The following is a 25,404-nucleotide window of genomic DNA, read 5'->3' on the forward strand; positions in this document are numbered from 1 at the left end:
CCCTGATGCTGGGAAAGATTGAAGGCGGGAAGAGAAGGGGATGACAGAGGGTGAGATGGCTGGATGGCATCACCGACTCAAATGACATGAGTTTGAGCAAGCTCTGGGAGTTGGTGATGGGCAGGGAAGCCTGGCCTGCTACAGTCCATCGGGTCCCAAAGAGTTGGACACGACTGAGCAACTGAACTGAGCTATGGTTCTGTGTGTTATACAGTGGGGCCATGTTGTTTATCCATCCTGTATACAATAGCTTGCATCTGCTAATCCCAAACTCCCAGTCCATCCCTTCCCCACCCCCTTCTCCTTGGTAATCACAAATCTGTTCTCTGTGTGACTTTCATGCTCTGATTGTGTAAGAACAAGTAAGGAAAGATGGATGGCATCATGGGATTATTGTGAAAACGGGTATCTCTGCAATCCCTGAAAAGTTCTTGAGGACCCCCAGGAATCCCAATACACTCTGGGAAACTCTGCCCTACTTTACCCCCACTGGCTTTGTCACTGCTGGGAGCAATTACCTAGCTGACCTTATAGTATTTAGAGTGCTCAGTTTCAGCCTCTTCTGCCCGTGACACAAACGCCGAGGGCAGAGACCCTCTGTGCTGTTGTTAGTAAGTGCTTAAATGCTGCATGCTAAATCGTTTTAGTCCTGTCCGACGCTATGTAACCCTACTGACTCTACCCCTTCAGGCTCCTCTGTCTGTGGGATTCTCCAGGCAAGAATACTGCAGTGGGTTACCATTTCCTTCTCCAGGGGATCTTCTGGACCCAGGGATCAAATCTGCATCTCTTATGTCTCCTACACTGGCCAGCAGGCTCCTTACCACTGGTGCCACCTGGGCTTAAAACAGACGTTTTAAAAAAAGAATGTAACATCTATCTGTACCTATAGCTATACGATCAAAACCTAGCATGTTAAGATTTGATGTCATCAGTTGCTGTTGAAGTGACTTATTATTTGGTCAGTGGCAATTACTTCTAGGGAAATCCTATAAGACATCTTCATAAGATATTACCAGGGCCCCCCCCCCTCCACTGTGCCCCAGGGAAAAGTCTGCTTATTTTGACTTTCTCACGGGAGCTTTCTGCCTCTCTCCTTTTCTTCACTTCTACCAGCTTTCATCTGACCCTCATATTTGCATGTGGGGTGCCTAGGGTACCTTGACAATTTCAGAACCCAATTATGTTTTCATTAAAAATCTCTGCCAGGCTCTAAACTCTGTGCTTGATTCTAGGAGACCCTGAGAACACAGATGAGAATGATGTCTTTAATGAGAAATTTGCATTTTTTCCCTCCTGCTTAGGGAACGGATAAGGAGCAGTTGGTATTTCAGGTGTTTGCCCATCCCTTCATTTCATAGGTCTGCCTCTGAGCTGGTGATCTCTTTGCAGAAGCTATAACATGCATCTCAAACGCCTATGTGATAGAAAGACATATATCTTTCTATCTATCTGTGATAGAAAGAAATGTAATACTGAAGTGGGTTGCCATGCCCTCTTCCAGGGGAATCTTCCCAACCCAGGGATTGAACCCAGGTCTCCTGCTTTGCAGATGGATTCTTTACTGACTGAGCCACCAGAGAAGTCCAGAAAGAAATATAAGAGAAAGAAATTGAACCTTAACTGAAAAAGAGGTAAAGGTCCAATCTGGGAGGAAAGATGACAGCTTTCTGGAGGATATTACTATGTCCTGTGTGCTACCCGGGTCTTCTCCCTCACTTGTGTTCATACCTTCCCCCGCCAACTTCCCATGGGCTCTGTAACACCATAGGTAGTGGGCTAGGTGGGTGTGATTGAACCTGGAAAGGAAAGAAAAGGATGCATGAAGCATCAGACAATTTCAGGCTTCAATTCTGACCAACTTCTGGAGCGGAGACTGGCTTGTTTGTATTTCAAACACTTTGGACCAAAGGGTATATGATGAAGTAAATACAAGGAATGAACAACCAAGGATGTACTCAATTCACCGGAATAAATACATGACCAGGAAGGGACTTGGGGTCTCTGGGCCCAGGTGGCAGTCCTCAGCCACTTGTGGAGCGAGGGGAACAGCAGGGCCGGAATCTAGACCTTGTGGCTCCAAGGGCAGGATGGATTACCCTGGACCCCTACCTACCCAGAGTCTCTGCACCCCATCAGGTCTAACTGAGGATCTGGTCTCCACCCTATCAGATTATTAACAGTGAGTCACATTATTTATATGTTTATCATCTTGATTACTCTAATCGCCATAAACATGTCATCCTCCCAAACCACTTCTGAATCCTTTGTTGCCATGCTTGCCAGGAATTGTGAAAATATTCACCTCCCAAGGTTGTCTCTTATCTTTATTATTATTCCATAAGAATGTAAGGGGTTATATTTTATAGCATTTTTAATAACCCAATCTCTCAATGGTTCTTCCACCTCATGGAATTAAGCATATTCACAGTAATTAAATGAAGATGACAAGACTGTAAATCAAGAGGAAGTAATATATTCCTTTCTATCAAACTATATATGATCATTCTATTTAGATTTCACCTGCTCAGAATGGTAACCTATATGATTGATTGCTAATTTTTTGAATATATTCTGAATTGAGAACTCAATTAAATAGCATTCCTTTCTTTGCCATAATATTCAGAATATACTAAGCTCCTAAGATTTCCTTGCTACTGAATGCTGGGATTTTCTAGGATGTGGTAGAATTTCAATTTGTCCAAGTGCTACAGAAACAAATAATTACTATTTCATGATATTCAACAAGTTAACACTATAAACACAGAAGGAGGCTTCCCCAGAGGACCAGTGGTAAAGAATCCGCCTGCAGTGCAGGAGATGCAGGAAATCCAGATTCGATCCCTGCATTGGGAAGATCCCCTGGGGAAGGAAATGGCAACCAACTTTAGAATTCTTGCCTGGGAAATCCCATGGACAGAGGAGACTAGCAGGCTACAGTCCATGGAGTCGGAAAAGAGTTGGATATGACTTAGTGAATAAACAACAACAAATAAACATATAAGCCATCCCCCGCTCTCCCCCACAAGAAGTTGATTGCCTCTCTGATTTTGACTAACACATGTTTTTAATAATTTTTAGCTAAGACATCATTACCTTTATCTCTGAGTTTGTATCTCCAAGGATGCATGGAGTCAAATAACGTACTTGGTCCATGACATACAGTTTGGGTCAAGCGGTGTATCACATGAGAAGCTAATTGCCCTCCGGTTGCTGTAGACTCACTCAGTTGGATCTGACTCTTGGTGGCCCCATGGACTGAAGCACTCCAGGCTCCCCTGTCCTTTACTATTTCCCAGAGTTTGTTCAAACTCGTGTCTATTGAGTTGGTGATGCTATCTAACCAGCTCATCCTCACCGTCCTCTCCTTTTGCCTTCAGTCTTTCCCAACTTCAATGGCCCTGAGCCTCTGTCAATAATTTTTTTTTTTTCAGTAAAACAACAGCAATTCTTCTAGCGACTCCATGTCATGTACTCGTTAGAGTTGATATTACACAGCTGGCAGCCACAGAAGAGCAGGGGGCTGGCAAAGGTTGTACAGATGACTTACACACTGTTTATGATAGCACTTTTTAAAAAATGCAAAGTGGTGGAAAACACTGCTAAGTGGGGGACACTGTAGTTCATATTACTAGAGCAGTTATTGCTTGCCTTAGGGTCAAGAAGGTGGGTTTACTAAAATTCAAATTTTATTTCAGTCAGACCCTGGAAAGAAAAATAACTAAAGCTTTTAAACACAACGAATTATGTATTAAATGCTTAGGGGCTGAGACTGGTTGCCACTGTACATTTTTCAAGCTGGTTTTAGACTGTATTTAGTGTTGCTTTGGTCTCTTTCAGGTTAGGACTAAGATTCCAGCTCTCGAGGGCAGTGTGCCAGGTCCAATTTACCATCAGCGATTTCATGTCTGTACTAGCTAATGAGACCATTGATTGAATCATCACAAAAACAAGGGACGGGCAGAATCTGATGGGCTTGTGCTAATTCTATGAAATGTGTGAAAGCATTAGTACATACGAATGCGTTATGTTTATATAAATATAAACATGGTATGTTGTTCTAGAACTGAGTAGAATGCTGTGCTGATTATTCTCTTTGCTCCCCCATATTCATTCTCTGCCCTTCTCCCCACAGAGACTCTATCACAAGGGTCCCTTGGCACTTGATTTAAGACTAGACTTGGCCAGTGAAAGGCAGGAGGAGAGACAGGCTAGAGTATTTATTCTTCTGCTCCCATCAACCGCGGCTCCTGACTCTGCTGGCATTGGTTCGTTGATTTTTCCTTTGGGACTAAGGGTGGCAAGGGTTTCCATCTGTTGCTACTCCCCAAATACTTCTTCAGGCATCGATTGTTCCCTTAATCTTGCTCAACCGTTTGTAAATGGGCCCTTAATTAAATTCTCTTCATTTAAACTCTTTTTGAGAGGACTCTATTTCCCATCTGGGCCCTGATACAAACACAAACAGCAATTAGGATTTTTATTTTCTGATATTCTGAGTACTTAAAATAAGCAATAATTGATCCCTCAAATGATAATTATCTTCTCAATATTTTAAAATTAATTTCCTAAATTTTACTTCATTCAGTCTCAAACTGACTCTGAAAATGTTAAGAACCAATGTTTCTTAAGAATAACAATATTCCACAGTTTACTGTGATTCAGATCCTTTGGCATAAAACTTTCAAGCAGCATTTGAATCACCTGGGTTTGTTGTTTATTTTAATTTTACTTTGTTTAAGCTCCAATCCTTTGGCCACCTGATGCAAAGAGCCAACTTATTGGAAAAGACCATGATGCTGGGAAAGACTGATTGCAGGAGGAGAAGGGGGTGACAGAGGATGAGATGGTTGGATGATATCACCGAAAACTCTGGGAGATAGTGAAGGACAGAAAAACTTGGCGTGCTGCAGTCCATGGGGTCGCAGAGTCCAGGGGACATGACTTGGCAACTGAACAACAGCAACAATCTTCAAACAAGAAGCAGGGCCTTCAAAAACGAACAATTAACTAAACTCCTGGGAGTCTTCAAAAAGATAAATCAGTATATAATAACATAAACTAAGTAATCTTTCTGAAAATCAAAAATTCAGCAGTTAGCAAATCTACTTCAAAAACCCTTACTAGTATATTTAAATTTCCTGTAATAAAGATAAATCTTTTGCATGTAATGTTTGGACGGGTTTTACAGAAATGCAAAAGTGAACACTAAACATTCTATTCCTCCTATGTGTAGAGTGTCTCGATTTAGAAATTCACAGACTTCCTCTGTGGATCAGTCATAAAGAATCCACTGGCCAATATAGGAGACATGGGTTCGATCCCTGGTCCAGGAAGATCCCACACGCCTTGGAGCAACTAAGCCCGTGGGCCATAGCTATTAAGCCTGAGCTTTAGAGCCTGGGAACTGCAGCTACTGAGCTCTTGAGCTGCAACGACTGATCCCCTAGAGCCCTTCTCCACAAGAGAAGCTACTGCAATGAGAAGCGCGAGAGCTAAAACTAGAGAGAAGACCCTGCTTGCCCCAACTAGAGAAAAGCTGGCTTAGCAATGAAGACCCAGCACTGCCAAACAAACAAATTAAATTTAGGATGTTTGGGATTATTAGTTGACAAAGCAATTTTTTAAAAAGTTCATATAGTTATTTATCTCCTCTAATATTTATCTTTTCTACTCTTTAATTTTATATCATGTTATCTCTGCACTGCTTTTATAATTTATCTCCATCTTCCTAGCTTATTTTGATTTATTTAGCTCTTTTTAAGGTGTCCCAAAATAAAGGGATGCTGAGCTCATTATTATCTTTTATTTTTAATAATAAAATTTCAATTTCCTCTGAATGAATTTTTTTTACCATGCCCTTATGCTTTCATTATAAAATATTGCTATTTCATTTGCTTTGTAAATATAAAAGAGTATGTAATTTTCTTCCTGCTTTCACACTTGATTTGGTAAATCCACAAGTATGTTTCTTAATTTTAATGTTATTATATTTTTGCTTATCATTTTATTGTTTACTTTTAATTTGACTGAATGATTATAAAAAAATGTGGCCTTTCTATACTTTATAACTTTTAGAATTATCTTTACAACCCATTAACTGATCAATTTTTATAAATTTTCCTTGGACATATAAAGCAAATATTTATTGTTATTCAAAAAGTATAACTTTTAAAAATTCACTTAATTCATTGATTTGTTAATTATTTATCGAACTTTCTGTGGCTTCTTCTATTATTCAGTCTGATTCTGAGAAATGTTCACATTATTTTTCATCAAGCTCTTTAATTTTTAATATTCAGATGTTATGTTATTTGGTGCATATATGTTCACCAGATTTTACCATATAATTATAAGTTAATATATTTTCACTGTATAATTCCTTTTTGACGCTGCTTAGTGATTCTGTGGCAAATTCCACTTCATTTCACATTATTCTTCCCAATCCTACTCCTTGTGTTCATTGTATTTGCTGTCATTCCTTAGTCTACTCTATTTGTCTATTTGTCTATTACTATTTGTCTAAATAGTAAATGTCTATTTATTTCAAGATTTACTTCATTAAAATAAGTATGTATATTAAACATACCTCATGGTTTTATCTTCATTTTCTACAAATTTGAATTTTTATTTTTTTCTGAGAATTCAGTGTGCTTACATGCAGTGCTAGATTGATATACTTGATTTATCACTTCTATTTTACCTTGTTTGCTTATTAATTTACTCTTTTCTTCCTTCTTTTTTCCTGTACTTTCATGAATAAAAAGTTATACCCTCTCCTAAATCATAATAAAATATATTTCTCTAGTATTATATAAAAATAACATAGCCAATATCATCCTTCCAAGAAGTTTTATTTCTGCTTTACTTACTCTCTAATAAAATGAGTGCATGTGCTTCAAATATTAATTAAATATATTAATAGTTCTAACTACAACTGCCCCTACAGAGTAAATATTTTATAGGCTTTGAGAAAGAAAAGGAAACAATCTTACACTGTAAAATATAAAATACAGAGAACAAGTATAATACACTCATGCCTCTTACTTTAGAAGCTTTAATGAGAGGATGTATATGGTTAAAATAAACCAGCATATTCATGATGAAGTTATCTTAAGAGTCATGGTGTTATAAAGATTATAGAGAAAATGAATGAATATGTACTTTAAGTGGTTTTAGGATCACCATGCTATCTCACTATCTTTCCTTTATATAGGAAACATTGATGGGTTTTCAAGGAAATTATACTTTTTCAAAATTAAGGAATAAAACGCTCCACTGATTTCTGATACAGAAATTATTAGGGTAATGTCTGTTTTAATGATTTAATTTTTAGCTTTTTGCAGGATTTTATTAAAATAGGTCAAGAGGATTTTATGATTTATTAAAATGAGGCTTGTTTCAGTTCAAAGAACTTTTATTTCTAAGTTTCAGCCACTCTGGTTGAAAAACATATAATTAAGTAGAAAAAAAATCTTTAAATATTTATTGAGATTAATATGGCTATGCAAAATAGCTAAACATAGAAATGTAAGAAGTTACTGCATAGTACTGTAGCATCGTACTAAACAGTATTGCATACACTATATAATTCTATCTATTTTGCTATAGAATTGCTCCAACATTTAAGATCCCTACCAACAATAATCTGCATGAATAAAGCCTTGACTGTGTGTGCTCAGTCATGTCCAACTCTTTGCGACCCCATCAACTGTAGCCCACCAGGCTCCTCTATCCATAAGCCATAGGCCATGAGGCTCCTCTGTCCATACAATTTTCCAGGTAAGAATTTCAGAGTAGGTTGCCATTTCCTACTCCAGGGGAACTTCCTGACCCAGGAACCAAACCCGTGTCTCATTCTCTTTAGTCTCCTGCATTGGCAGGTGGATACCTTACCATTGCACCACCTGGGAACCTCTGACAGTCAAGTTTAAAGCAGACAATATGTTGATAAAACAAGTATATGATGAATTCAAACAATTTGCTAATCTAGATACCAAAAAGGATGTCAGAGAATTGGTTGAGAATCACCAATATGTCAATAATTGGTGAGAAATCTTGATGCTAATTACTGACTTGTTATGTTAGTTGTTCAGTCATGTCTGACTTTTTGTGAACCCATGGACTGTAGCCCACCAGGCTCCTCTGTTCATGGGATTTTCCAGGTAAGAATATTGGAATGGGTAGTCATTCCCTTCTCCAGGGGATCTTACTAACCCAGGGATTGAACCTTGATCTCCTGCATTGTGGCCAGATTCTTTACCATCTGAGCCATCAGGGAAGCCCCAGTTACTGACTTGAGAGAGTTTATAATCAAATGTGAATTAGTGTGCGGTAATGCAGGAAGGAAGTAGATGAGAGTGGAATGAAATTGATAAAATAAGTATAAACACATCTTGAAGTCCTAAGGATATGGCTCATGATTTAACTGTATTAAGATTAATGGGTTTCCCTGGTGGCACAGCTGGTAAAGAATCCGCTTGCAATGCAGGAGACCTGGGTTTGATCCCTGGGGTGGCAAGATCCCCTGGAGAAGGGAACAGCTACCCACTCCAGTATTCTGGCCTGGAGAATCCCATGGACTGTGTGGTCCATTGGGTTGACCCGCATTCAATGGGGTCACAGAGAGTTAGACATGATTGAGCCACTTTCACTTTCATTAATAATAATAACATTATGCTCTTATATTTTAATTGTCTTCAAGCCTAATTACCATTTGACTTACTTTCACTTGTTGAATAGTCTTGTGGGTCAAGTATTCCTGATTCCTGCAGTGATCTAATACAGGAGTCCACCAATTCGAGACCTGTTGTGAGCTCATCTTCGATATCTTTTTGACCATCTGAAATACAATATTTCAAAGAGATGAACAAGCACATGGTTTTGTCAACATTAAAGTTTAAGACTATCACTTAATAATCAAAAATAAAGTAACTAAAACTATTCAGTTCAGTTCAGTTCAGTCACTCAGTTGTGTCCAACTCTTTGCGACTTCATGGACTGTAGCATGTCAGGCCTCCCTGTCCATCACCAGCTCCCAGAGTTTACTCAAACTCATGTCCATTGAGTCAGTGATGCTATTACCTTTATGAAATTCTTATTAGGTATCACATTGTAACCCCTGGTCAACCACTATTAAAAACCAAGTCTAGCCAATTATATGTGTCCATGAAAAACATAAAGTTACTAGGGAATTGGGAAAATTTAACTCCCATGAACTCTTGAGCTTTCAAAACAACTTCACTTAATTTTAGTGTCATGTTTTATCAAATTTATTTTTATAAGTTTCTTTCTAAATTTCTTAAGAAAATTAACCAATAGAGATATGTGTAGAAGTAAGTATAAATGCTTATCAAGAAGTTGTACTTTAAATTTAAATGTCCATCAGCTGATGAATGGATAAAGAAGATGTGGTGTGTGTGTGTGTATATATATGTACACAATGGAGTATTATTTGATGTAAAAAATAATGAAATAATGCCATTTGTAGCTACATGGATGGACCTAGGGATAATCATATTAAGTGAAGTCAGAGAAAAACAAATACTTATAATATCATTTGTGTGTGGAATCTAAAATATGATACAAATGAACTTGTTTGCAAAACAAAAAGATCCATGGACATGAGAAAACAAACATGATTACCAATTGAGAAAAGGGGTAAGAGAGGAATAAATCAGGAGTTTGGGATTAGCAGATACAACCTACTAGATGTAAAACAGACGAACAAAAAGTTAACTACTGTATAGCACAAGGAACTAGATTGACTATCTTATAATCATAGTGGAAAGGAACACAAGAAGGAATATGTATATTAGTATGTATAAATTATACAACACTGTAATTCAAGTATATGTCAATAAAGAAGAGAAGCTGTACCTTACCTTGTGATTGCCAGTGAAACTGCTCTTCTGCTGAACTGTAAAAAAGAGAATACATAGATATAATGAATTTGTTACAAATTAAAGGACTCTAGACTGTAAGATGCAAAGGTACATTAAGTTAGTAATGGGGGCTGCATGGGAACTCCCTTTAATTTCTTACTCGGAAAAGGGGTCCCACTTTGATACAATCATAATTTTAACCTATTTGATATATACCTCTTTGGATTCACAGGTATTAACATGTCATAAATGGACATCATTCCATTCATTCAGTAATTTTCTAAACAACAGCTGATTTTTTTTACAAATCACAATCTATTATACTTATTATTTATGACAGTTTCTACATACATGAAGTTCTACCCAACTGTAGCTATTTTAAAATATAAGTCTGAATAGTTTCATGTAAACTTTGTAAGGTGTTCTAATAAAGATATAACTTTCTCCATTTTCATTATAAAGAGATAAAATAAACCTATACCTTTTCCTAGACATACCATATAAGCAGTTCCTTTCAGCTGTTGATTATATTTCAAATTAAGTAATATAAAAATCATAACACTTTACCACCACCAACTATACAGTTTCCAAGTTTCCACTTTAGAAATATATCATATAATAAAAATGACCCAGGTAGAAAGGGTGGCTCATATAAATGACACACCAAAGATATTGTGCAGATTGTATCTAGGTGGGCACATAAATTTATTCTGAATGATTTATTTAAAATACATAAATAAATTTAAAATTTCTAAATATGAACAGCTCTTTCATTATACATGCAAATAGTTCTAACATACCCTTTTTTATATGTCAATAATTTGTGGGAAATCTATATGACAATTACTGACAGGTATCATTTTGAGAATCATTTTCTACACCTATTTACTAGATCTTTTACTCTGATCAAGGCACTTCTATGAATAGCTCATCAGTTTCACAACAAGAAGTAGGTTTTAGAACTTTAATCTGTACCTCAGAAATGGTTTCTGAATACATTTGCTGGGGGAAAAGGCAATTCTTATATAAATGAGTGTTCAGAATAGCCATGATTGATATACACGAATATAAGAGCAGTCCCTTAAGAGACCTTTTTAGGGCATCTTTCTCCTCAGCCAATCCATTTTAGCAAAGTGAAAAATGGTTTTGCAATGATGAGAGTTATAGACAGTTGATACCTGAAATGATAACATTACAAATTCACTTTGATGCAACTTCTCCTTGCATCAAAAAGTGTATCACTATAAAGCAGTAACAGTTAAGTGCAAGGTTTAACATGTAAAACAGAAATGCAATCCTATAATTAATATTTTAAAAAATGTTCAGTTAGCAGTATGTTCAGTTAGTAAGTGGCATCTAATACAGGGGTGGAAAATGTTTTCAAAATTGTAGTGAGTTGAATGGTATCCTTTCCCCCCAAAAGATGTGTCCACACCAAACCCCTAGAAATTGTGAAAGGTTACTTAATGGGAAAGGGTTTTTAAAGATGCAATTAAGGTAAAGATCCTAAGATGAGAGCTTCAGAAACTCAATGATCAATGTCCTTATAAAAGACACTAGAGGAGAAAGACAGAGGAGAAGGTCTTGTGAAGGTCCTGTGAAGATGGAAGCAGAGACTGGAGTTATGTATCTATAAGCCAAGGAATGGCTGGACCCAGAAGAACCTGGAAGACTTAAGAAAAGAACTTCTCTTTAGTATTCCTCCTGGCTTCCCTGGTGGCTCAAGGGTTAAAAGCATCTGCCTCCAATGCGGGAGACCCAGGTTCGATCCCTGGGTTGGGAAGATCCCCTGGAGAAGGAAATGGTAACCCACTCCAGTATTCTTGCCTGGAGAATCCCATGGACGGAGGAGCCTGGTGGGCTACAGTCCACGGGGTCGCAAAGAGTCGGGCACGACTGAGCAACTTCACTTTAGTATTCCTCCATAAAGAAGGCTGAGTGCTGAAGAATTGATGCTTTTGAATTGTGGCGCTGGAGAAGACTCTTGAGAGTCCCTTAGACAGCAAGGAGATCAAACCAGCCAATCCTAATGGAAATCAACCCTGAATATTCATTGGAAGGACTGATGCTAAAGCTGAAGCTTCAATCCTTCGGCCACCTGATGAGAAGAGCTGACTGACTGATTGGAAAAGATCCTGATGCTGGGAAAGATTGAGGGCAGGAGGAGAAGGGGGTGACAGAGGATGACATGGTTGGATGGCATCACCAACTCAATAGACATGAGACTGAGCAAACTCCAGGAGATGATGAAGGACAGGGAAGCCTGGTGTGCTGTAGTCCACGGGGTCACAGAGTCAGATACGACTCAGGGACTGAAACGACTGAACTGAACTGAGGGAACACGGCCCTGTCAGCATAACTTGATTTTAAACTTCTGAGAGAGTCAATTCCTAGGTAGGTTGGTAAGAAGTCCAGGGTTCCTGAGGAGGAGAAAGGGGTCCGGAGCCCTCTAGAAAGAGAAAGGGGTCTGGGGCTCTCAAGGAGAAAAAGACATTTTCTACATGGCTATTGTTTTAATCAATATAACAATGTATCTTGCTAGAGGGCATGTTTCTCCTTAACAAGAAGGTTTTCTGACCAATCTTGTTATCTTAAAAAGTATGTTGTGGGAGTGGGTCTGGTAAGACCTTTCTTTGTTAATTCTAATCTTGTTAATTTAAGATGTATGTTGTGGGAGTGGGTCTCATATCTTGAAAAGACTAGTGAGTAGGGGCACTCTCCATCCCCCTTCTGATGTCTTTGTCAGAAGCTCTGTCTGTCCCTGCTGGCTCAGACGGGTCTGCCTATAATGCGGGAGACCCGGGTTCGATCCCTGGGTCGGGAAGATCCCCTAGAGAAGGAATGGCAACCCACTCCAGTATTCATGCCTGGAAAATCCCATGGACCGAGGAGCCTGGGGGGCTACAGTCCATGGGGTTGCAAAGAGTCAGACACGACTGAGTGACTTCACTTTCACTTTTTCTTTTCACTTTTTCTTACTTTAATAAAACTGCTACACAAAAGCTCTTGAGTGATCAAGACTGGTCCCTGGTCCCGAAGCTAAATCTTCTTCTTTGGAGATCACGAATCCGACATCATTCACCATAAGCTATCACTTCTGGCCCCCAAACTGTGAGGTAATTAATTTATTTTAAGATACTTGTAGTAACTTGTCATGGTAGCCCAAGGAAACCAGTACCGTATTTTTCTGAGATGATAAAATGTTTTCATAGTATAGCCTTCAAGATTTACTACTGTCTGTATGCTACTACATTCCTTTTACCAGTTCAGTCGTTTGCTAAGTACTTATTGTATACTAGGGCTGTGCTATATCTTTTAGTACCTAGGGAGTAGCTATCTTATTGATGTTAAATAACTAGACCACATATAGCTCAATATAAAAAAAAAGTAAACGACATGATTAAAAAAATGGGCAGAACTGAGTGGATGTTTTTTCCAAAGAGGAAATGCAGATGGACACCTGGCACATGAAATGATGCTCAACATCACTAATCATCAGGGAAACACAAATTAAAACCACAACGAGGTATCACTTCACACCTGTCAGAATGGCTATCATCAAAAAGAACACAAATAACAGATGTTGGCAAGGATGTAGAGAAAAGAGAACCCTTGTACACTGTTGGTGGGAATGTAAATTGGTGCAATCTCTGTGGAAAACAATATGGAGGTTTCTCAAAAAACTAAAATATGTAGTTCTCAAAGAACTACATATGACCCAGCAATTCCACTTCTAGGTATATATCCAAAAAAACACCCCACTAATTAAAAAATACATGTGCATCCAATCTTCATAAGAGCATTGTTTATAGAAGGCAATCTGGGTGTCCATCAACAGATATATGCCATAAAAAGAGAATGAAAATTTTCCATTTGCAGCGACATGGATGGACTTGGAAATATGTTAAATGAAATAAGTCAGACAGAGAAAGACAAGTGCTATATGGTATCACTTATATGGGGCTTCCCTGATAGCTCAGTCAGTAAAGAATCCACCTGTAATGCAAGAGACCCAGGTTTGATTCCTGGATCAGGAAGATCTTCTGGAGGAGGGATAGGCTATCCACTCCAGTATTCTTGGTCTTCTCTTGTGGCTTAGCCAGTAAAGAATTGGCCAGCAATGCGTAAGACCTGGGTTCAATTCCTGGGTTGGGAAGATGCCCTGGAGAAGGGAAAGGCTACCCACTCCAGTGTTCTGGCCTGGAGAATTCCATGGACTGTATCACTTATATGTGGAATCCAAAAAAAAAAAAAAAAAACCAAACTAGTGAATAAAACACACAATAAAGCAGACTCACAGGAATAGAGAAGAAACCAGTGGTTAGCAGTGGAGGGAGTGTAGGAAGGAGGGGCAAGATAGGGTTGGGGGGAAGGGTTATCAATGGATTACACAAAATCATATATGTGTGAAGCTTTTCTTGAAACTTGTAAATCACTGTAGAATTTTAAAAATCCCCCATCCAATAAAAACAACATCGACAAAAAGTCCATGGAGGGAAATTCACTTGCTACTTCCCACTTGAAACAATAAGATTGCATAAGTCCCTGGAAGTTTCTCCCATGCTCATCAAAGCCCTGCTCTCCACTCCCTCTGGGCACAATGAAGATCACACTTCCCTACCACCCTGCGTGTGGACGGGGCCACGTACCACCTCCTGCCCCAAGCACAGAAGGGCAGACATGCGATTTCCACACACTCCCTTGTGAAGCCCTATGTTGAAGAAGGGTCCCTGAGTAACCACATGCTGGGGAAATTTCTGCCAACCCAGAGAAGACACAACTCGAGTGAGAAATAAACCATAGTTGTGTTAAAACTCTGAAGCTAGAGGGTTGTTTGCTTGAGCAGAATAAATGTCACACGGAATAACACAGAAATATTCCCTTATTTGAGTTCATAAGGCATTTCCAACTTCCCCATCTTTCATTTCCACAGTTTAGAGCTGGAAGAAAATGTCTCGGGTCACCCTAGCACAGATAAGGCAGTGCTCCTGCATTTCGCATCCTTTGAGATTTACCCACTCATCCACAGTAATGGGTGATTTTACACACAAAACTACACATCACACTGTTACATAATATTTACTTTTTGTTCGTTTCTTTAAAAAATGTTTCCATTTTATGTGCAACAGAAACAAGAAGAAACATTTTTTATTACAATTGAAAAAATACCATTGACAGTAAATATGAAACTAATTTCTCAAAGCACAGGTATCTCCTTTGGAGTAGACAAAGAGCATTAATCATGTAAATGGTTTTCTGATTTCCTTAGCAGAGTTAAAATGCATTAAAAGTATGGCTGATCACAGAAAATAGAAGTCCCAAGAGACACTGGGTTTGGATTTTATTTCCCTTAGGTGCACCCTTTACTTTCTATGCAATTGCATATTTATGCAATTGATTCTTAAAAGCTGCTCTAAGGTGGACACTTTTTTTTTTTAAAGCAAACTCTTTATTCATTCAATAAACAGAAATTATGCCTATACTTCAGACACTCTTATTTAAGGTGTTTAGGAATTACTCATGGTGTACTTTTCCCCAATCATATCATTCAATTTAATCTAATATAAAAGTCAGTTTTGAGGCTGTTGTAACTTTCATGTATGTTCAGTTTCAGGAAATAAAGTTTTCTTTCACTACCAAAATTCTATTTCTTAAAATGGAAATAATGTCCAAAGAATTAAATATGGGCTTTAGTGGCACTAGTGGTAGAGAATCTGCCTGCTAATGCAGGAGATAAAAGAGACATGGGTTCAGGAAGATCCCTGGGTCAGGAAGATCCTCTGGAGGAGGGCGTGGCAACCCACTCCAGTATTCTTGCCCAGAGAATCCCATGGACAGAGGAGCCTGGGGGGCTGCAGTCCATGTGGTTGTAAAGAGCTGGACATGACTGAAGAGACTCAGCACACACCCATGCATATTTAAATACAACTTTATATAAGTTTCAGAACTCAATTATTGTGAGAATACACATATATCATAAGTAACATTTAGCTTTTAAACACACACACACACACACATATATACAAATATATCCTGGTAATGCTAGAAAAGAATTTTTAAAACAATATTTTAAAAGCATAAATCCTAGTAGCAAATGCATAGATACCTTTCACTTTACAACAGGCAATATTCTAAGTGATTTCTAGTTAAACCTTACAACAAAACTTTTGAGAGGTGATATTTTCCCATTTTATAGAGAATGAAACTGAGCTGAAAAGTCCTTATGGAACTTGCTGGAGACCCCCCAGTCAACAAGTAATGAAGCCAGGATTATTACCCTGACCACCTGGTTCTAGAGACTACATTCTGAACTAACATTCTATTCACACAGTTGGCATAAAAATTGAACTCCTATGCAATTAAAGCTGTAAACACCAGAAACTAAGGTGAAAAAACAAGTCACATCCTGGGAGAAGACATTTACAATGCATACAGCTTACAAAGGGTTATCTTCCAGAACACTATAAATAACTCCTACAAATCAATGAGAAAGAGATTAAGAGATCAAGTAGAAAAGAGGTCAACAAATATATGTAAAATTGATGAAGAGCAGAAAAATCAAGAATGTATGGTCACCACATATATTAAAAGAGACTCAATCCTATCAAAAGTTAAAAGAATAGAAATTGACAGATACCCCTTTAATCCTCCACAGTCTATAAAACTACTAGAAAGTCTGACCACACTAAGTGTTGAAGAGAAGATGAGGGAATGTTAACTCTCATACACTGTATGTGGGAGAGCAAACTAGTGAAACACTTGGGGGAGCTGTGAGTCAATACCTGACAATGTTTCATGTGAAAATACCCAATCATCCAGGCTTCCCTGGTAGCTCAGTGGTAAAGAACCCATCTGCTGATGCAGGAGATGTGAATTCCATCACGGGGTCAGGAAGATAGCCTGGAAAAGGAAATGGCAACCCACTTCAGCATTCTTGCCTGGGAAATCCCATGGAAAGAGGAGCCTACTGGGCTACAGTCCATGGGGTCTGAAGGAGTCAGACACGATTTAATGACTAAACAACAGTCCAATCAGCAATTTTCCTTCCAGGTAGCGCCTTCAGGGAAACCTGTGCAGCTGTGCCCAGCAGACTTATACAAGACTGCTCCTGCCTATATGCTGGCAGTGGCAAAACAAGAGAAACAACCTAAGGGAACAACAATAGGGAGATAGATAAATTCTGTTCCATAATAATATGATTCCACATCATATATGACATAACATGGAAAAACACTATTTGGCAGCTAAAGCAAATTGGCCCGATATGTAATGTATACATAAAGTAAAAGGGTTAGTTGCTTAGTCATATCTGACTCCTTGTGACTCCATGGACTGTAGCTTCCATGGACTGTAGCCTTCCCCTTTCCAGGAGATCTTCCCAACCCAGGGATCAAACCCAGGTCTCCCACATTGCAGGTGGATTCTTTACCCGCTGAGCCACAAAAGCCCAAGAATATTGGAGCAGTAGCCTATCCCTTCTCCAATGGATCTTCCCCACCCAGGAATAGAACTGGGGTCTCCTGTGTGCTGGCAGATTCTTTACCAACTGAGCTATGAGGGAAGCCCATAGTGCGCTAGGCTCCTCTGTTTATGGGATTTCCCAGGCAAGAATACTGGAGTGGGTTGCCATTCCTTTCTCCAGTGGACCCTCCCAATGCAGGGATCGAATCTGGGTCTCTTGCATTGCAGACAGATTCTTTACCATCTGAGGCACCAAGGAAACCCAATGTATACATGGGTCAGGCTCAAAAGCAAAATATAGAGTGGAAAACATAAACTGCACATAAGACATGTACTTCAGGACTTCGATTATGAAAAAATTTTAAGACACTGACTAAATAATATTGCATATAAATACAAACACACACATGTATGTGTAAGAGGGAGAGAGACCATACAAAGACAGATTAAAAAGATACACCCAAACTCATGATGGTGAGAGCAGAGAAAAATAAGTCTGAGGAGGGACAAAAAGGGAGTTTCACTTTGATCTCAAATGTTTTATGTTATGAAAAATGGGGAAAAAAAGGTTAACATGAATTTAAGAATATCTTTGATACTTGAAACTGGGAAATCACAATTCTTACATTAGAAACATGTTCAGTTAAATGTTTTCATAAATCCTTGTGACTCAGTTCTACATCATATTCTCATCATTGTCAGAATCACTCAGAATTGAAACTCAAATGATATAAGACAATTCTGAAATCTGTAAGTGTAAATAATTGAGGGAAGTAATGGTTATGAATATAATGAGTTTTTTCTCTATTTTGCACATGAGAAAAATGACAGTATTACTTTTACTTAGTATTACTTTTACTTAGTATTACTTTTGTTTAAGATTGAACATTTCAAGCGGACAAACAATACCTTTCAAGTTCTGAGGTCATGAGGTGGGAGAAAAACTAGTTTAAACCAAAGAATAACCTTTGAATTCCTCCAGAAAGGATTTTCAGTCTTATCATTTCTAGCATGATAGTCTCCTCATCCACCTCTGGGTCATTTCAAAGATATATATATATATATATATATATATAAAAGTTCAAAGAGTTTTCTTAATGTTAGGAAAAGACACAAAGTGAACCATTATTACAGCTACTCAGTCTGTTATGAACCTGCTCAGATACATTTCTGTAGTTTCTTTTTCAACTTTTTGATGCCTGAAGCATCAATTCCTTGCACTGTTTTGTGTGGCATTTTATTGCTCACAATATCGTTCAAAATGAAATAAAGGAAAGGAACTATGAGTTTTTGGTTAGCTGGCTTTCAAGCTAAGCAATGTACCTAAAACATAAGCCAGAGAAACTATTGTGAAGTATTAATCAATTGCTTCTGAACTGACATTTGATGCTCGCCTACAGGAACAAAGGACCTTTTATTTACAACGTCCATATGACCTGAAACTGTATCCTCACATAAAGTCTTTTGCAGTATATGACTTTTGCATGCAGCCACATCACAAAAATAGCCATTGGTGGTAAAATAAAATGACCTTGGTCAAAAGTCTTGAATACCATAAAAATAAAATATATTTAGAAAAAATGGTGAGACGCGGTGCCCGTGGAGCTCTGTTCAGGGTGCTGTTACCCTTGAACGTTATGGACAGTGACCAGTCCTTATTAATTTGGTTGGCGAGTGACCCTGCTTCTCCCAGAACTTTCTGCAGAACTGATTTCCTTTCAACTTTTTGCCTTGTGGGCTCTATAAGTGTTTGTGGTCTATTCCCAAATGAATATCACAATGTCTCCAACATGCAATAAGAATGTTTATTTGTTTCTTAGGCTACACATCTTCTATCCACTTTAACTATTTTCATCAAAATGTAACTTTGCAGCTACTGTATTATAATAATGTTTAATGGTATACAGTGGGTAGTTATATGACCACAAAGCCCTCAGTGAGGAGGCTGTGTGTGTGGTGTCCAGGCCTTCGAGTCAGGCTCGAAGATCAGACTCCCTTCAACTCTGCTCCTATCGATACAGGACACTTTGGGCAAGTTACTTAAACTCTTCTGGGCCTACATGGAGACATCTTGAGGCTTAAAGAAATCAGTTCATATCAAGTGATTTCTACATCAAGTGATCAGGGCCTGGCATGTCTTACTCAAACAGTATGCAACTGTTTCCTATTTTACTATATATTGCGAAAATGGTCACTATAGTTTATAGATTATTTTGTTGCAGTTCAGTCACTAAGTCATGTCTGACTCTTTGTGACCTTATGGACTGCAGCACGCCTGGCTTCCTTGTCTTTTACTATATCTTGGAGTTTGTTCCAGCTCATGTCCATTGAGTCGGTGATGCCATCCAACCATCTCATCTTCTGTCGCCCCCTTCTCCTCCTGCCTTCAATCTTTCCCAGCATCAGAGTCTTTCCCAAGGAATCAGCTCTTTGCATCAGGTGGCCAGAATACTGGAGCTTCAGCTTCAGCATCAGTCCTTCTAATGAACACTCAGAGTCGATTTCTTTTAGGATCGACTGGCTTGACAATGGCTTATTCTAATTTATATCATCTACTAGAGTACATTGCTGCCCACTGTGTGGGGGAGTGGGGGCAGTCAACACGGGGACAGATCGGGGGAAATGGGAACAGGAGACTTAGATAATACCCAGGAATGGTGGGACCATACCTAGGCTCTCAGTCACAACCAGTCCTGGAGAAAATGGTAAAACAGCATCACCACCAACCCTTGGTAAGTGCTCACCATGGCTCTGGGCTTGCAGAACAGAGAGACGCAGGGCCAGCTCCCCATATCCTGGCAGTCTGCCTGGGGATGAGACAGTAAGGACACAGGGCAGGAAGGAACATTCACACAGGTCCAGGGGACCTTGAGCACATCCATCACTTACTCTGAGCTTGGTTTGTCTATTTGTAAAACAGAAATTTCCCCATAGGGATCTTGTGACAGTTAAGCGTGTGATGTACGTAAGACCCACAAAATAGTGCTGAGAACATTTTGCTGTTGTTGTTCAGTTGTTAAGTCATGTCTGACTCTCTGCGACCCCATGAACTGTACCACACCAGGCTCCTCTGTCCTCCACTATCTTCTAGAGTTTGCTCAAATTCATGTCCACTGAGTCGGTGATGCCATCCAACCATCCCATCCTCTGCCGCTCTGTTCTCCTTTTGCCTTCAGCTGGGATCATAGGAGCCATTAAAAACAAAGTAAGCTAACATTATCACAAACAGGACAGAGGCTTGAGAGAGAGCAACTCACAGAACTGAAAGTTCAATAAGCCAACGTACAGAATCCCACTTGTCCACGATCAGTTCAGTTCAGCTCAGTCGCTGAGTCGTTGGATGCCAATTAATATCATCACATAAATATGTTACAGGCTTTGCAGAAATTAAACTGTCTCATTTTTTTTTCCACACTAAACTGGGGAAGGAAAAAAGGCAGTCTGTGATTTCCAAAGAAAGATGATATGCTTTTTAAGCCTTAAGTTTTCCAGTCACCCCCACACAGGAGGCCTCCCCTGACAACTGCTACTGTTCTCTCCATAGTAAAAACCTTAAAGACCGTTTGCTATGTTCAAAACCTTGGAAGAAAATGAATCACACCCAAATTGCTATTATGAGTTTCCGTTTAGTTTGAGGCAGGGGAAATTCACATTCCTAAGCTATTAATAAATCTGTTGTATGTGATGACTGCCGAAATATCCAGGCAACTGATACCCTCAAAATTGTAAGACTCCCTCGCTGTAGTCTGGATACATATGGCCCCTAAGTTTATTACAGAGGACCACAACACTGACAGGTTTGTGAGCTGGTCAGCTTGAGAGAAGCAAGGGGGAAAAAACAGGAGTTCTGTTTTGTCTTCATTCCTCCAAAATATATACTCCAGTTTCTAGTAACCATAGAGCATTCACCTTAGGCCCTATCACCCTAAATTTACTAGCTACACAAAGCCGAGTTCTAACCTTGGGAAAGACACACGGGCCAGTTTCTCTTTTGGAAATGCTTTCATAGTTTTGGAGTTGACCATAGTTCAATTACAATAGACATATTATGTGTAAAATTCAATATCAGAAGGAGGAACAAATGGTGAATTATAAACTAGAAAATTCACACATTATATTTGTCTCTGTAGTCTTCTGGGAGACTTCTCATGCATGTACTAGGTATTTTTCAAGATGCTACCCTAGTACACAAGAATTTTACAGTAATTGAAACAAAATTTCTGAATGCCAGCCACAACAGGCAATAAAGTACTATAATATCTTTGTCTGTGGGCATTCCATAGATTGGAACACATAAACCACAACTGAAGATGACCGGGGATACTATTAATCAGATGACTCTGAGATCTTATCATATTTTGAAGTGATTTCCGAACCATCAAAAATGGAGAAGTTTGCATGGTTTATTTGCTAAGTACTAACTATCATTTTCTATATGGTTATATTAATAATGTCCTTTGGTACTCACTGTAACTCACAGTGAGATCTTTGATTAACCTGAATGTTTTATTCAATGATCTTGAGGGTGAACAGAAAGTTGCTGTATTTTGCAGTTTGATCATTCATAACTGATTTCTAAGGCAAGAGAGGGTTTTTTTTTTTGGTGTGTTTACTGGCAGGAGTGGTACCGATGTCAAGATTCTCAGATGTTCGTTTCAGACTTTAGCATTCAATATCTCAGAAATACGCCTACTGTTAGGGTCCTCTCAGTGAACAGAGTGGCTTAATCTTGGGGATACTGCCAGGCAAAAGGAAAGGTCAAGCTTCTATTTTCATAGCTTCCTGGGATCGGGTGATCTTGTGTGTGTGTGTGAACATGCACATGTGTGTGGGTGCATCTCATCTTTCCTCTAAAGCACTCTGATTTGCTCACAGCTTTTCTTCCACCTGCTTTTCTGTCATTAAGTGTGTGGTCTATTATAGACACGTCAAACCCTGGGTATTGGGTTCGGCTGGAATTGATACAATTTTATTAGTAAAAGTGAAGCTAACGTCCCTTAGATATTATGCAAATTCCCACTGCCTGTTTTATAGAAAGGACAAAACTGAAACTCTGGTTTTGTGACATTAAGTGCCAACAGATAATCTGTGAAAATAAAGCTCAATTTTATTGTCTTTATAGAGCATAGGACAAGTAATATTCATGAACAGCTCTCACTGTATTATAGATCCTTACTTCCTTATGCTCAGTAGCAAGTTTCTTTAAACAACTTGAAGGCTCTGTTCACATGTCTAATGCTCATAACATTAAATCATAACAAATGTTCATAATAGTTTATATAAAATTTCAAAAAAAACTAGAAACAGCCAAATGTCCCACAATATGTGAGATGTTAAACAAGGTGATGCATCCATACCAAGGAGACGTATGTAGCAAGAAAAGGGAAACCTATTAATGATTATGCAACAAACAACAACTTGGAAAGATCTCAAGTGCATTATGCTTAAGGAAAAAGATAAGTAACATTCTTGAAATAACAAAATTACAGAAGTGGAGAATAGAGCAGTGGTTTTTAGGGCTTTGGAGGATGAATGCAGGAATGGCTACAACAGGGGTGGCAGGAAGAGGCCTTGTGGCTATGGAACAGTCCTGAATCATCACCGTGGCTGTGGTTACAGTAGCTACTTAGGTAATACAGTTATATAGAACTAAACACACTTAAAACTCAGTATTCAAAAAACAAAGATCATGGCATTCAGTCCCATCACTCCATGGCTCACAGATGGGGAAAAAGAGGAAACAGTGACAGCTTTTATTTTCTTGGGCTCCAAAATCACCGTGGATGGCGACTGCAGCCACAAAATTAAAAGATACTTGCTTCTTAGAAGAAAAGCTATGACAAAACTAGGCAGTGTATTAAAAAGCAGAGACACCACTTTGCCAACAAAGGTCTATTTAGTGAAAGCTATGGTTTTTCCAGTAGTCATGAAGAGATGTGACAGCTGGACCACAAAGAAGGCTGAGCATCAAAGTATTGACGTTTTGAACTGTGGTGTTGGAGAAGACTCTTGAGAGTCCCTTGGACTGCAAGGAGATCCAATCAGTCAATCCTAAAGGAAACAAACCCTGAATGTTCATTGGAAGGACTGATGCTGGATCTGAAGCTCCAATACTTTGGCCACCTGATATGAAGAGCTGATTCACTGGAAAAGACCCTGATGCTGGGAAAGATTGAAGGCAGGAGGAGAAGGGGGCAACGGAGGATGAGATGGTTGGATGGCATCACTGACTCAATGGACATGAGTTTGAGCAAGCTCTGGAAAATGGTGATGGACAGGAAAGCCTGGTGTGCTGCAGTTCATGGGGTTGCAAAGAGTCGGACATGGCTTAGCAACTGAACAACAACAGAACACACAGGCACAAATGAGTGTGTGAAAAACGGGGGAAATCTGTGCATGGTACCAATGTCAATTTCTTGGTCGTGATACTATACTACATAGCCATGCACGATGCTGTCACTGGTGGGAACTGGGAGAACTCACAATACACTTCTCTGTGGATCCTATTTTGCAACTTCCTATGAATCTATCAGCTCAGTTCAGTTCAGTCGCTCAGTCGTGTCCGACTCTTTGCGACCCCATGGACTATGAATCTATAATCATTTCAAAGTAAAAAAGTAAAAAAAAAAATCAATTCCGTGGGGTAAGGTTTGGCTTCACTTTAGTTCTTTGCCCTGAGCTGATTTTTCTATATGCAATTAGTTACTCAATTATCCTCATGTAATAAATAAGAATTAAAAGAAGACTGAGAATAGTGGAGTAAAGAGGAACCAGAAAGAAAGACACCGTGTCCACTTGTGATTATCCATTTTTGTTCTCCATCCTTAGCAAGCAGAGCTCAGGGGATCCTACTCTGGGCTCATTTCTGCTTTGTTCTGTAAATGACAGCATTATCCCTGGAGCAAAATATACCAATCAGACTGCCCACTGCCAATCCGATGCAAGGAACTGTGCTGCTTCTCAATGTAAATGTATCCATTATATCTGTTTTCTGCTTATCAGGCCCCCATACCCACTTCCCATGCCATGTTTTCTTTTCTTTCTATGTTTAGTTTTTATTTAAATTCTTCCCCATACTTTAAATTTTAATAAAAGTAAAGTCACTTTTAATTTTAATAAAACTAGTTTGTGAGTGTTAGTTGCTCAGTCGTGTCTGACTCTTTGTGACCCCATGGACTGTAGCCTGCCCAGGATCCTTATTAAAGGCACAGTCATCAATCATATGAATATACTTATGAAATCGGAGGTATTACTGTAGTGTTTGAAGGTTTCTGGTGGATTTGTATTATTTTTGCTGCTAAAAAATTGTGCAATGACTTAACCATTGCCTAGATTTAAAAAAAGTGCAAACTCTTTAGAATAGTTTAGAATACTTGGTTTGGTTTAGAATACAAATAAACAGTTTAGTTTAGAATACAAAGTCCTTCATTAACGAGTATTGCTCTGTCTCTATTATTTCTATCTCGTCCTACATGAGGAAAAGTAAAAATAGTATTTTGGCTTATGGTACTAGAGCAAAGTATACATCCTAATGCATTCTACCTGAGCCTAAGAGCTCTCACATGATATGATTCACTGGCTCTCTGGAAGCAGGTTCATTAAAGTTAGGCTTTCACGTGGCAGACATGCTCCTCACCTCCTGCTAATTCACAAGGAAGTTACCGCAGGGCCTGTAGACTTGGACAACCCCCACCTCCCATCCTGACTCAATGGAAACTGGTCTTGATTACATCTGGCATTTTCTTTCTATATTTATTGCAGTGGGGAAAATCATACATTAAATAATCATTTTCAAACATTTAATATCTGATATTTGAAACTGAAAAACTAGATCAACCTTTCCACTTTTTCATTTTAGCATCACATGGCAGTTGTGTTTGTCCAGATTTCTCCTTTTAAGAAAATGAGGATTTGAATCCAAGGTGCTATGTTCATATACAGTCATGTCTGACTTTGCGACCCAGGGACTGTAGTCTGTAGGCTCCTCTGTCCATGCGACTTTTCAGGCAAGAACACTGAAGTAGGTTGCCATTTCCTTCTCCAGGGGATCTTCCCACCC

General features: G+C 38.9%; 1 protein-coding gene and 1 non-coding gene across 3 annotated transcripts in view; one reads left to right on the plus strand and one right to left on the minus strand.

Moving 5' to 3' along the window:
- Window positions 1-25,404, minus strand: part of CTNND2 (catenin delta 2) — a 1,083,336-nt gene that overhangs the window by 489,599 nt on the left and 568,333 nt on the right. For both annotated transcript variants that reach the window (XM_043488912.1, XM_043488911.1), the window contains exons 4-5: window positions 9,885-9,919; window positions 8,726-8,842 (exon numbers count right to left, since the gene is read on the minus strand). In XM_043488912.1, the coding sequence (XP_043344847.1) occupies window positions 8,726-8,842; window positions 9,885-9,919 (152 nt within the window). The remainder of the gene's footprint in view (window positions 1-8,725; window positions 8,843-9,884; window positions 9,920-25,404) is intronic.
- Window positions 11,595-11,667, plus strand: TRNAW-CCA. The gene has a single exon. It is a non-coding gene; the product is annotated as a tRNA-Trp (tRNA).

The sequence above is a fragment of the Cervus canadensis genome, chromosome 16, assembly GCF_019320065.1.
Source record: "Cervus canadensis isolate Bull #8, Minnesota chromosome 16, ASM1932006v1, whole genome shotgun sequence".
In the NCBI taxonomy this organism is placed as follows: domain Eukaryota; kingdom Metazoa; phylum Chordata; class Mammalia; order Artiodactyla; family Cervidae; genus Cervus; species Cervus canadensis.